The 13,642-nt window shown below is 39.7% G+C and overlaps 1 protein-coding gene across 6 annotated transcripts in view; it reads left to right on the top strand.

Annotated features, from left to right (window-relative positions):
* rptor (regulatory associated protein of MTOR complex 1) overlaps positions 1-13,416 on the top strand; it is a 142,422-nt gene extending 129,006 nt beyond the window's left edge. For all 6 annotated transcript variants that reach the window (XM_023333675.1, XM_023333676.1, XM_023333674.1 and 3 more), the window contains 6 exons: positions 7,109-7,215; positions 8,550-8,677; positions 10,327-10,413; positions 10,491-10,607; positions 10,729-10,858; positions 11,435-13,416. In XM_023333675.1, the coding sequence (XP_023189443.1) occupies positions 7,109-7,215; positions 8,550-8,677; positions 10,327-10,413; positions 10,491-10,607; positions 10,729-10,858; positions 11,435-11,503 (638 nt within the window). In that variant the 3' untranslated portion in view covers positions 11,504-13,416. The remainder of the gene's footprint in view (positions 1-7,108; positions 7,216-8,549; positions 8,678-10,326; positions 10,414-10,490; positions 10,608-10,728; positions 10,859-11,434) is intronic.
* Positions 13,417-13,642: the final 226 nt, after the last annotated feature.

Raw genomic sequence — 13,642 nt, 5'->3', positions numbered from 1 at the left:
AATCACAGCAATTCACTGAATCTGAAACCTTTCAGATCATGATTCCAGTAATGTTGATTTATAATTAAAATATATATTTTAATTTCTCCAACGTTTTCTTTTGACTAGAAGCAATATTAACATTTAGGAGTGACCCAGCTAGGGGAGCTAAAGATTAGGGTGATGGCAGGTAGGCCTTCCAACCTCAAACACTTGAAGCTAATTACCCAAAATAAATCCTGAAAATACCTACGGAAACTCCTGACTTTTACTTTATACTTAGCAAGATCTTTAGTGACATTAAACTTAGAATGCTAAACTTAGCCTTCTACTAGACAGCTACCATAAATTCTAGTTTGTTAGCATTAGCCTAAAGCAATAAGACTATATGTCTGTACTTCAGTGCTAAGCTGAGATCCAATGGCATCTCACTAAACTTGGCCGTCATATAGCTGGCGATTTACAGCGTTTGCAGAGGTGAGGCCTTGCTCGTCTGTCATCCTTCTGCATTCGTATTCACCTCATGTCGCCGCTTTCTTAAAAGCGACTCATTTACGTTTGTCCCTGGGGTTCCGCTGTTTAATTGGAGTGTGTGGGTGCTGTGATATTTTTAATAGCGTTGAGCGTCTGCAGGGGCCAGCCTGTTAAACTCCAGAGGAAGCAGTGAAAATGCAGGAGGGTCTTTGGCTTGGGGAATTTATTCCTGCCGCTGCAGTTGGAAGCAAAAGGTTGTCACCAGAGGTGTGGAGTCAAAAGAATAAAAATAACAAGAGGAAGATGAGTTTCTAGGGAAGAATGGGTGAAGTCACAGGGATTGTGGAAGGAGCTGGGTGAATACTTGGACAGCATGAAGATAAAATAGTGGAGATGAAGAGAGGAACTAAGGATTTAACTGTGGAAAATGTTGCTAAATTTGGTGACTTGGAGTACTTTCTGATTAGGAAAAGGCGACAAACTTTCCTTAAGATCTGAGAAGGATGGATCAAACCACAAAGACTTGTCATCCCTGCACTGACATATCGGTCTAATTAAAGTCTGTGCTGAGATAAAGGATGTGACGGAAGAGAATAAGATAATGACAAAAACAAAAAACTGGTGCAAACTTAATCCCGGATGGACTAAGACTGTACTGTCCTGGTTCTTATTGTAACCCTTTCCTTTTGACTACATTAAATAAAAATAGGACGGTCCGGTCTCTTTAGCTGTATGGAGGTACACGCTGTGTCCTGCTCTACATTCAGCTGAGCTGCTCGCTGCCTTGTTAACACCAGGGCTCTGGGAACCCTAATAAATCTACATCCTGTGAGTTTTGTGAGGAGTTTAAGGGAACAGTACTTGGTAGTTTAGGTAAATCTATAAAAGCCCTGAAAGCATGCGTCCCTCAATCTCATTTTACTTTGCTTTTTATGATTGGATGATTAAGTATACGCTAATGTAAAACTGCACATGCCTTCTAACATGCAATTTTGGCAAAGTAAGTTGAAATCTAATATCAAGAATTGATATAATGTTTTAATCTTGGATTAAAAAATTTGTGTCAGCCATTTCTGATTGTATGTATATTAAACCTGAAATTTGAAGGCGTGTTCCTTAGCAGTAGCCCGACAAACTGGTGGGTTGTAATCTATTAAGTTAATATAAAACTAAGCGAAACTCACAGGTCTCTGTATTACAACATCATCACATTCTTGTCAAAAAGACCACATCTTTTTATTAAACTGAAATAGCAGTAAATCTAGACATTTTTGCACCATTTCAATCTCATAATAAATCTTCAGACACACGCGGACAATTGTGTTGCCAACCTGTGAGTCTCCTGTGGCAACCACTTGGACATCCTCTCACAATGCGCAGATGAACAAAATCTTCATTTTTCCAATTGATTTAAAACTTAAGTTGTGGGCGTGCCGTGGTGGCGTAGGGGATAGCATGACCCAAGTTTGGAGGTCTTGAGTCCTCAACACGGCCGTCGCGGGTTCGATTCCCGGACCCGGCGATATTTGCCACATATCTTTCCCCCTCTCCTTCCCCCTTTCCTGTCAGCCTACTTTCATATAAGGGACACTAGAGCCCACAAAAAGACCCCCTGGAGGGGAAGAAAAAAAAAAGTTAAGTTGTGAAAAAAATATTATGAAATATATGTAATATTTATGATATCAGCAAATATCAGTTATTGGCTATCACAGCAATATTAATATCGGATAAAAATTTTGGCTCAAATTTTCGTATCAGTGCATCCCTGCTTCTTACACTATTGGAATAAAAGGCAGGAATACAATAATATGATTGATAGTTATTACTATTAATGTTCCAACATAACACTTTTTTCCTGTTTTTGCGTCTCCAAAATTACCTAAATTACCTTTGGTTAAGTGATATACAAATGATGTATTTTATATGATCATGTGCAAAGGTGTAATAGAGGGATGTTTCAAATTTACCCAAAGATCGAAAATTCATGACCACCTGCTGTGTCGATGTTATTGCTGATGTTTAAGGGTTTTTAAGCAATCATAAGCCTCTGACTGATTCGTATGATCTTGATTGTCTGTTCAGTTGAATCTGAAATGACCATTCTATGTCTCAGATTTCATTGATGCTGCTTCCACTAAATTTTTAGATCAAGGAAAATATTTTGTTCATGCTAATTTACTGAATACAATAGAATTTTTAGCTCTTTATTCCAAGTCATTGACATTTTAATATTGTTGCTTATTTCTCAAATTCTGTTTCTCCTGAGATTTTTCTGGCGTTGTAAGGTTAATGTAAGGTGTTCTGGGATTTGATCCGTTCTGAATAATTTAAAATGATGTGAGAAACCTTCTCCCCATGACAATTAGGTCAACAATTGTTAGTACTGGCCACCTTTATAGGGTGTCGTTTTATAGGTCTTTTATCAATCAGCCAGGATAAAGCTGTTTGCCTCCCCCGTGTGGCAGGACCGAGGTCCTAAAGGAAAACTAATGTCAGAGCGAGGAAGACTCCCTGGAGATCAAAAACTCCCATGGAGTGATGTCATCATGTATTACAAGGCACAAAGAAGCTCCTAATAATACAAGGGAGAGCGTATTTCCATTCAAAGCCGGATGGAAAGGAGATAAAAGAGAAAAAACTGATTTAATGAGCTGCAGGTATAATAAGGCCAGTGCTGGAGAAAATGGTGCAGAATGAAAAAGCGGAGGAAGCCCCCACTTCTTAGAATAGAAAATTGAATAAAAGTGTGATATTTCTGCGAAAGCAAAGATAATGTAACACATAATATTCTTCTTTATCTCTCCAACGCTGGTGATAATATTTTTCATCACAACTCAGCCAGCTCTTAATGGAAACTTTCCTCTGGTTGAAAGCTGCATAAGAAGAGGTGATCTCTGCATGTTTAAAGATGCAGTTTTTACCTCCATCTCCTGACTCCTTTGGTTCCAGCTTCTCTACGTCCATATTGATTTGTGTGTGGATAACTAAGGCCTGTTGTGGCTCTCAAAGGTTTCCTCTAAGGCAGAGTTTTCTCCTGGTTTGAGCTGCTGAGCACTGACGGGAAGCGGGAACTAAGAGCATCTGGTGTAAACTTGTGGATCTTCTGGTTTTAACCTCTGAATCTAAAACTAAATGTTTTCTGCTGGAGTCAACAAGGCTTTTTCTTCCTAAAGTGGGGATTGACAAGGGATAGTTTTTTGGAGAAGAAAGAAACAGTTTGAGGGGAAGTAGCAGCTCAGGCAGAGGAAGAGGGAGTTGACTGGATTTATCTCCAAAGTAAAGCTCAGAATACATTACCTTCGACTGACATATTGATTTTAGGTGCTTTAACTTACAAAAAAAGTAGTTAAAGATGAATAAATGATGAGGAAAGGTCAAATGTTTTTATCTTAACATCTTCATGTGTCATTCATCACAATTTTAAATTTTGATGCATTTAAGTATACTTGGTGTCAAAAAGTTTTTTATAGTCAAAAACAGACTTCTGTTGGTTTACATTAGAGCTCTGCAAAATTAGGGTAACATGAAATTTTGATGTTTTGATTAAATTTTGCAAAGTTAGTTTATTCACAACGATCAACCTGACTCTTATTGAGTTCAGTCACAACAATCTATAAAAATGTTTTTGGTGCATAAAACACTAAGAACATCCACCCAGATGCCCAAACATATTTTCAACCTTAGACATTGTACCCGACCAAATACTACAATGAAGCAGCTCTTTGTGATTATGATCTTGCACTCATTGATCTGCATCGACAAATATGGTTCAGTATGCAGGCTTTGATGATGTCTCTTTTTTGTGAGAGCCATTTTTATAACCAAATAACTTTTTTAAGTCAGAAAAAAGACAGAATTTAATAGGTAAGAGGACGAATTATTTCATGCTGTAATGAGAAGACAAAGACACAGAATAGCCTTATCTTTTTTCTCATTTTCCTGTTATTTCTTTTACACATTTTAAGAAGAAACAAAGTAGAAATACCTCAAACATGTGTTTGCCTTGCGATACATACGTTTGGTTTTGAAGGTTTTCTCTCAGTAAACCTCAAGAGGATTTCTCCTCACGGGAGAAGATAATGAGATTAGAGAGATAAGATATAACCGTCTAAATCACAGTTCGGTGATAGTGCACACGGTTCTGTGTGTTGGAGAGCCTTACTCTCTCCTCCCCATCTCGGCTCCACTCACATCCAAGCTGTCGGCTTCAAAGGGAATGCCTCGTCTCTTCTCCCAGCCTCAGTCTTGTGAAGTGTTTTTCCCTGCATGCTGTTGGCTCCGCGTGAGCCCACGCTTCAGGCGGCGTGATGCCCGAGCTGGCTGGGTTGCGTCACAGTCAGGGTGTCAAAGCCGCCGCCACCGCATGGGGGCTTGGGTTTTTCCTGACAATCCAATGCCAGCAGAACAATACAGGGCCATGATATATTTAGTTCAGCAGTCAAGCCGCCGCTCCTAGCAGAAGCATGTGGAGCCAGCTCTGAATGTAAGGCAAAGAATATTGGAACAATGGACCTTTCCTTCTTCTACCTGCATTTAAAAATGTGGCACAAGAAAGAAACTGGATGAAAACATCAATTATTGCAATTTTACCTGTAACACTTCAGACTATTGTTATGCTGTCTCTTAATTTTTATCTTCACACGCTATAAGGTTAAGTGCTGCATTCACTGTACACTGGAACAACTGTTGTTTTCCTTTGCTGTTAAAATCACCACTGCAGTTTAACTGGATGTCTCACTTTAATAAAAATAAAACCGTCTCTTAAGCTTCAAGTAATACAGATGACGAACTGCATTTAGCAACAAAGATAACACTCTGCTTCTGAAAATAGATGATTTATATAAAAATGTAGCTTCCTGGCAACATTTTGTTTTTAAGGAAATACTCATTTTTTTCAGAATTATTAACCACCATGTATGAATATGTCACTTTTGTTTTTATTCTCTAAACTCTTAACAGACCTAGAGAAATGGAGCACTAAAACCTAAAGTTTTGTAGAAGAGTATTGTAGGCAAACTCTTCTATTACCTTTTTTTATTATTATTTCCTTTATTTAACCAGGTAAACCCCATTGAGATCTGGATCTCATTTTGAAGAGGGACCTGGGCAGAAGTCTGCAATACACAGCAACCTGATTACAAAATAAAACTAATTAATACATATGCACAAGTTGCCACTTAAATGTTATTTTTCTGAAGTGTTTCATTTGCAGTGTGCAGTAGTACTCGTGATACTTTGCCAAAAACGAATAATTGGCATAAACTGCTTGTGTCTAAACAGGAACAGAAAAAATTAAGAGTAAAACTTTTAATGAGATATTTTTTTTCTACTTCTGGTCTCTGCTGGTGCTAAAATGTCAAATTTATGGCTTGTTTCAGGATACATTTTTTATTTTTTTTAGTATTTGTTCGCTACTTCCTTATATGTTGTTGTTTTGATTCTGTTTATCAGTGATCTTTACACTTTCTTGTGCACACTACTTTATAATTTTGCGGGATGGGTTTGTCCTTGACAATACAATTCATGTTGAAAGACTTGAACCACTTGAAAACCAATTAGCCCCTGAAAAATGCCCTTGTTCCTGGAAAACGTTCCAGTAAAGAAACACTGAATACAAGTTGAAGCATCGCCACATAATTTTTCTAAAGGAGATTTTAAGCGCCACGATTCTTTTAGGATTGTGTGAAGGCATCTGATCATTTTTAGCTGAACATTTACTCTTATGTAAATCAGAAGCCTCCCTGAATGCTACAGCAGAAACCGTTCTGCTTTCAGCTGAACGGTTGCGGCATGGAGCGACTGCGATGTCGTTGCACGCCGCCTCTCATGCGCTGTGCTGCGAGCTGCAGTTAGAGGCCTGTGGACTGTGTTGGTGAGCCAGCAGAGCTCGTTTCAGATTGTCCTCTTCTGGCTCCTGCCAGCATTTGAAGAGCCTCGCTGTTTTCTACTCCTTCCTGCCTCGCTTTTTCACTCGATTGCTATTTGAGTTGCCAAAGCCAGAATCTGCTGACAGGTTCAGATTAGCGGTCATCTTGATGGGTCAGATACAAATGCTGCGTCATTCTTCCATCTGCGTGAAGTTCGTACTCAGAAATGTATTTTTAAAAACTGTTTTCTTATAAAACAACACTAATTATTTCTTATGTTCAAACCTGGCATTACAGGTTGTTGTTTGTTTGTTTTTCTTACTACTGCTGTGTCCGAGTCTGGCAGTGTTTCTGTTTTTCTCTCATTTTTTTTTTTTATCTTGGTGGGTGTATGTGTTAGTTACACAGTGGTGCAGGAAGCTGTTGCGCTAGTCTTCATTTGACTTGCAATATGTGGCAGCGAGAGCCTCCTGAAATCTCCAACAGATTGCGCTGGTTGTGTTTTGGGGAGTGAACACATGCTGTTTTGTGTTTAACAGCTGTGTGTGAGCGCAAGTCCAGTTTAAATTGAATTAAGCGCTTAAAAACAATAAATTGAAGCAGCACTTCACAGATTGTAGGCCAATTATTTTCAGTAATCACATTTTTCAAGCTTTTTTCTGTAATTGTGATTAAAAACCCACCTTATGGCGGTGTAATAACAGTGAACAGTCCTGCTGTGGGCTACTTCGGGTAGCTGTTGTGTTCATGACTCACTTTTTGACTGACGTCTCATCGATGTGTTTTAGGAGCTGGGATGGTCGTGGACTGGGAACAGGAAACTGGTTTGCTCATGACGTCAGGAGATGTGAGAGTCATTCGGATCTGGGACACGGACAGGGAGATGAAGGTCCAGGTACTTAAAACAAGCACTTTTCTTTCCTGATGTTTGTTCTTTATTACATTTCCAGGGTTGCTACAAAGCCTGAAAAAATGATAACGTTTAATACATTTTTTCAGGTCTTGACAAAGTTGGAGAAAGAAAATAGTGAAAAAATATTTGTATTTCCAAACTTTATTCCCACCCAATGTGTATAAATTTTTTACTTGAATTTTTCTATCTAAGTTGGTGTCCATCCTTCGTTTTTTTTTCTTCATTTTGTTCTGGTCTTCTTTTCTCATTTTCTCCTTGTATCCCTCCATTCTACTTTTTGTTATTCATTCCCCACTTTCTTTGTTGCATCCTTTTTTCCTTCCAACATTATTTGTTTCCTTCCTTCTTTCTGTCCTTTTTTGTCCTTCCGTCTTGGCTTGCTTCTTTTGTTTCTTTTTTCCTCCTATTTTTCCTTCTTGCCTTCCTTTTTTCTTTTTTAAAGATTTTTTTTGGGACAAGTGGCCTTTATTTGTAGAAAAGAAGTAGGTAGAGAGAGAGAAAAGTAAAACAAAGATTCCAGATTTCAGAATTAAGCCCCAGACAGCTATGACCAATAATCTTTGTACGTAATAATAATAACGGCCTACATAATAGCCTTCTTCCTTTTAATCTTATGTCATTCAAGCTTTCCTTTTATCATTCCTTATTCCCTTTGCTTTGTCCATCATTATATTTTTTTTTCACTCATTCTTTTTTGTCTCCTTCCATTTTTGATCATTTCCTTTCTTTTCTTCTGTCCTTCCATCTTCTCTTGTATCCTACATTCTTCTTCTTCCTTCCTCATGTCATTCTTTCTTCTTCTCCATTTTTCATCCTTCCTTTTCTTCCATTGTAATTTGTTTCCTGGCCTCTGTGTAAACATCTGCCATAACCTCAAAGTGAACGTCTGTTTTTATAGTTCAAAATGAGATTTTAAATTAGAGTCTGGAGGGAAAGCAGGGTAACTTTGACTAAAAGTTTACTGATCGGAGCACTGCCTGTGAACTAATCAATCTTGATGTAGAGTCACTATGTTAGTTTGGCTTCATCTGTTTAACTAATTTAACAAACCTCAGTGTGCTAATTATTGTCATGATGGATGGACTTCATACAAGTACAAATGACCTGTGCCTGCATATGAAGTCCAACTTCAAATGAGTCAGACATGATTAATGAATCCATAGAGGGAGGTTAGTGTGAAATTAGTGTTACCTGTTGAAACCTCGACTAAAAGGTTGCTGTGTGTGTGTGTGTGTGTGTGTGTGTGTGTGTGTGTGTGTGTGTGTGTGTGTGTGTGTGTGTGTGTGTGTGTGTGTGTGTGTGTGTGTGAGAATCAGGACATCCCGACTGGAGCCGACAGCTGTGTGACCAGCCTGTCCTGCGACTCCCAGCGCTCGCTCATCGTTGCAGGTCTGGGTGACGGATCGGTGCGGGTCTTCGATCGCAGGATGGGTCCCAGCGAATGGTAAGGTCCCTTTCACCGGATCCTGCACACATCTTCTCACCTCATTGTTTCCTCGTCAAATGAAGCTCTATTTGGATTTATGATTTAATTTCCCTGCCCTGTTTTATTTAAGCTGCCTCTCTTTTGTCTTAATTTAAGGAAGAGGAGTTGTGGTGGTTTTTGTCCACATTAACTCTCTCTGAGTCCTACTTTATTCACTAATCTGTATTTATTGTGCGTAAAGTGCTGTAAATCTGCCTCTGGGGTTGTCACTTCTTTTAATGGACCGTGGTGGTACTGTGTCCCCCCCTTAGGTGGTAAAACATTATTTTAATGTCAGCCCCTGTGGGCTACAAAAAAAAGCAGCCAAAATGTGGAAAGGCACATCTTTAAAGAAAGACAGTAAATGTAATGGTTCCCCTCAGGCCTGCAGCTACATCTCAGAAGTTTTGTTTCTCCCTCTGCGAGAGCCGGAAGTCCAGCTCACCTGGGTCATGCAGGAGATGCGCTGAAGGGAATTGGGGAAATTCTAAAATGCAGCTTTGAATTGTAGTTTCACTAGTTTTGTTTGCTTTTCTCAGCATTTTGTTATCATTGTTGAGTTAATGGGGGTCTCTGTATCTTTTGTTAGACATTTCAGATGCTGTGCCTGTGCAATCTATAATTCATATAACTCTGTTTTACTGTATGGATTAGGTTATTTAGATTCTGCACAGCCCCAAAGCCGTGATGAGGCACATTTCAAAATGCATGCTCTCAGAAAGTTGGACGTTTGCTGCCTTAGTCCTGAAGCTATACTGCCATCCTGTGGTGTTCTGTCTGTATTGCATGATGCATTATTAAGAAACACTTTATTGCTTGGTGCTTAGTTTTTATCTTAATACTTGAGCTTTACATAATCCCCTATTATTTGAAGCGTACAGCACTTTATAGAGGTAGACCAAAAGTAAAGATTGTCAAATACAAAGCTGTGCCTAATTGAAAACGATGCAAGACAACCAGTTAGCTTCAGAAGTCATCAGCCTCCTGAACAGAGTTTAATCTCATTATAACTCCAGATGTTCTGTGAAGCCATCCTAAGCTCAGAACGTCTCCCAGAGTTTATTCAGTTCATCATTTGAACATGGAAAGGGAATGACACAACTACTGCACACCGAGCAATTCACTGCTGAACTGAACCAGAGCTGCAATCTAATGATTTAGGTCACAGACCAGACCTAAATCTTTTGGTGACAAAGATTGAAAACTGATGTTGACAGATGCTCTCACTAAACTTTTGCAGAAAACCTTGTACAGGTATACCCCCAAAACACCTGCAGCTGTATTTGTGTGAAGAGTTGGTTCTAAAAGTATTGTAATTCATTTATGAGTCATGCTTTCTTCACAGGTATGCTGTACTTTGTGTAGGTATATCACAAAAATTACCAAAAAATCAATTAAAGATTGTGGTTGTAACATGAAAGAAAACTTGAAAAAGATTAGTGAATTTCGCAAAAGAATCAATTATTGTCTGCTTCAGATCAACTTTGCAATCCCCAGGAAAAAAAGGAAAAAAATGTTCAGTCAGAATTTCTGTCAGGTTGTGATCTTTCTGTGTTCTGTCTGACTTTTCAACTTTTTCTATGGTCAGACGACATAAAGGCTAATGTTAGCTTGTGGTGTTTCTGCAGTCGAGTGATGACCTACAGGGAACACGGAGCCTGGGTGGTTAAAGCTCACCTGCAGAAGGAGACGGATGGAAACATTATTAGTGTCAGGTAAACTCTCTACAGCACTGAGGCTTTTATTCAGCCCTGTTTGCCTTGGCCGTTCTGACTCTCACATCTTGTCCCAGTGTCAACGGAGACGTTCGGTTCTTTGAACCGCGGACCCCAGACTCGATTAATGTGCTGCAGACTGTAAAGGGATTAACGGCCTTGGACATCCACCCACAGGCCAACCTCTTCGCCTGGTGAGTTTGCTCAGACGGTCACACAAGTTCACCCTTAAAAAAAAAAAAGCTTTATTACGATCTATTCCATGATTCTCTTTTGAACCTGAGATCTTTGTTTGTTCTGCTGTTGCGGCTGCAGTGGATCGATGAACCAGTTCATAGCCGTCTACAACGCTAACGGCGACGTGATCAGCAATATAAAGTACTACGACGGCTTCATGGGACAGAGGATCGGTGCTATCAGCTGTTTAGCTTTCCATCCATACTGGGTAAAACATGAACCATGAGCTTTTCTGTGCTGCAGCAAAGATGTCTCAAAAAGCTGATTTTGTGACTCAACTTCTTTGTAACCTTTAATACTGAACCCGAATAATAAAAATACTGTTTCTTTGTCTGAGAATGAAAACTTGCTACAAAAAACTGTAATTCCAGCAAGTAACCCTAACGTTGTCATTTAATGAGGATTTTTGCTTCTGGGGTTTTTATTTCTGCATGTGCTTACAGCATATGTTGCTCTAAAATATTCATACACTTATATAAAATTGATCTGAAGATGTAATAATGGAAATTTAAAATGAAATTTGTGTAGGTTCCCTCTTTAAAGTTTACCTTCTGTTTTACAATTATTCCATTCAGTGTTTTTGAACCTGACTGCAAGCTAATGACTCGCTGCATATTCCAGGCTTTACGAAATTAATGAATTAGAATACGATTAAATTTAAATGTAATGTTTTTGGGGGTTTTTTGCTGTTCTAAATCTTTTCCGAGGCTGTTTTCTGCTATTTGCTCATGCACATCACGTAAAATGAAGGAAAATAAGGAACTTATTTTCTGTCTCCTTTCAGCCCCACTTGGCTGTGGGAAGCAACGACTACTACATGTCCATCTATTCAGCAGAGAAGAGGCTCAGATAACACCAGCACAGCTCCTCTCCCACCACCTCCACCTTCTGACCCTGAGCCTCGCGCACTGGGATGTAAAGGATGTTTTCTTTTGTTTTTTTTTGTTTGTTTGTTTGGGTTTTTTTGTACATATGCAATTCACCACCGTGAATGTTCAAGTGATGGCTGCTGACAAGAACTCAATGCTACAACATCTCTATACATATATATATATATATAATTATTGTTATTATTATGATTGTTTATTCATATTCTTATTATGAGGCTAATGATTGTAGACTTGGCTGTGCTGAGGAGTTTGTGTGTATATAATTAGCAGAAGAAGAAGAAGAGGTTCTATTTTAAAGAAGTTCTACCCCTCGATGCCTGCAGCTCCTCCTGGCTGCACTGCGAGCATCACTACCTGAATGAACTGTGACCCGACACCCACACAAGCCCACAGTGGGCGTCACACACTGTTGAGACAGACCCACTGAAACAGGACGCATGGACTGAGCCCCTCCCTTCGCACACAAACGCACACACACACACACACACACACACCTCCCTTCGCTGGACCCTTGTGTTTATGTGTTGCAGATTCACTGCAAAGAGAAGCAGCTTTAACCCAGAAGCGATGGACTGTGCTTGTTGTTGTGTGACCGACGTTATGAGGGATTATTTTTCTGTGTGTGTGTGTGTTGTTATGGCACAGATGTGCCCCACAGTGGGCCCTCATAACCCAAAATCACAGCGGACCCCCGGTGTGCCAAACATAGTCAGAATCCTCCACCTCTTTATTGCAGCACTAAAACTGATTTATCTGTTTTGTTGGGGTTTTTTTATTGAGTAAAAACCTGCAACTCTTCCCAGAGAACACAGCAGCACCCACCTGGAGGCTGATTGGCTCACTTACCTGGTTACAACCCAAAGCAATAAGGCTGATCCTGCTGCAGCTCGGCAATACAAACACAATTTTAGTTTGATCATTTTCACCAGCAGAGCATCAGGCAGGTTCTTCTGCTTCCGTCAGAGACAGGAAGGACATCAGATGTTTACTTCCTGTCTCGGTCTAAACTCTGCTGATCAACATAAACAAATACCATCCGAAGAGAGCTAAAAACAAGCTTTGCATAAGTATTGAAAAAAAAATTCTCTTCCCACTCTGGCAAGATTTTATATTAATTTATTATTTTCAGCTCCAGCTTTCTTTGCTACGATCATGTGTTGGAGAGCTAGTGATGTGTTTTGCGTTAGCTGCCTGCTCATCTCCACATCAATCTGTGCTTTAGTCGGCACCCTTGATTTCACTCAGGAATCTAAAGAACCCACCTCAAACAGCTGACCTCAGAGCAGTGAGGATGCTCAGGTTAGTCACGTGTTATTGAGATGAGTGTCACTGTGGTGCATTTAGGGTACGGCTCTGAGGTTCGTTTTTTTCTGTGCGTGCCCTATCACCTACAACGTGCCTCTTCCTCCGGGCCGCAGCTTTGCCTTCTTAGCTTCTTCTTTTTAAGTGTTACTTTTCTGCTTCTGTTCTTGTAATTTATGTTTTTAAGTGCTTCCTTTTGCATCTTATTTGCCTCGGCCTCGCCCTCTCAGATGCTACCCCGCTCCCTCCTGTGTTACATGACTGCAAGTTTGCTTTTCCCTGTAAAAGTCACCACTTGGAGCCAGTGGTCCGGACCACCATAGCACCGTACCGCTTCAGCGCTGTTTGGTTCACTTCAGCAGGCATCAACAGACCAGAACCACATTCAACTAAAGTTATCCTGCTTTGAGTTTTAAGATTTTAGACTTTGGGGGGGGGGGAGACTTTAACACAGTAGTAAGAAAAGAAAAGTGAAAGCAATCAGGTTTGTCTCTGTGACTGTAGACGCCTTCACTAACTGTGGTTTATAAAACGAGAGCTGAAATCAGTGAAATAAACCAAATACAACACCTGACCTTGTCTGATTCTGAATAATGTCTGATTATGATGTTCTCTGCTTTTGATTATAAAACAGACTAAACCTCTGGAACTTTAGCATCTTATCAAGATGTGCTAGCAGTAGCTTTACAAACCTCTTTATAGGTTATTGTGTAAACATTTGAGTGTATTTGGTGCATAGCATATCAAATTGCTATGTGTGTTAGCTGCCTGCTTATCTCCACAATTGCTATTGCTTTGGT

This window comes from Xiphophorus maculatus, chromosome 5 (assembly GCF_002775205.1).
Source record: "Xiphophorus maculatus strain JP 163 A chromosome 5, X_maculatus-5.0-male, whole genome shotgun sequence".
NCBI lineage: Eukaryota > Metazoa > Chordata > Actinopteri > Cyprinodontiformes > Poeciliidae > Xiphophorus > Xiphophorus maculatus.
Note: the sequence above shows the minus strand (reverse complement) of the source record. Positions and strands in the feature narration are given on the sequence as shown.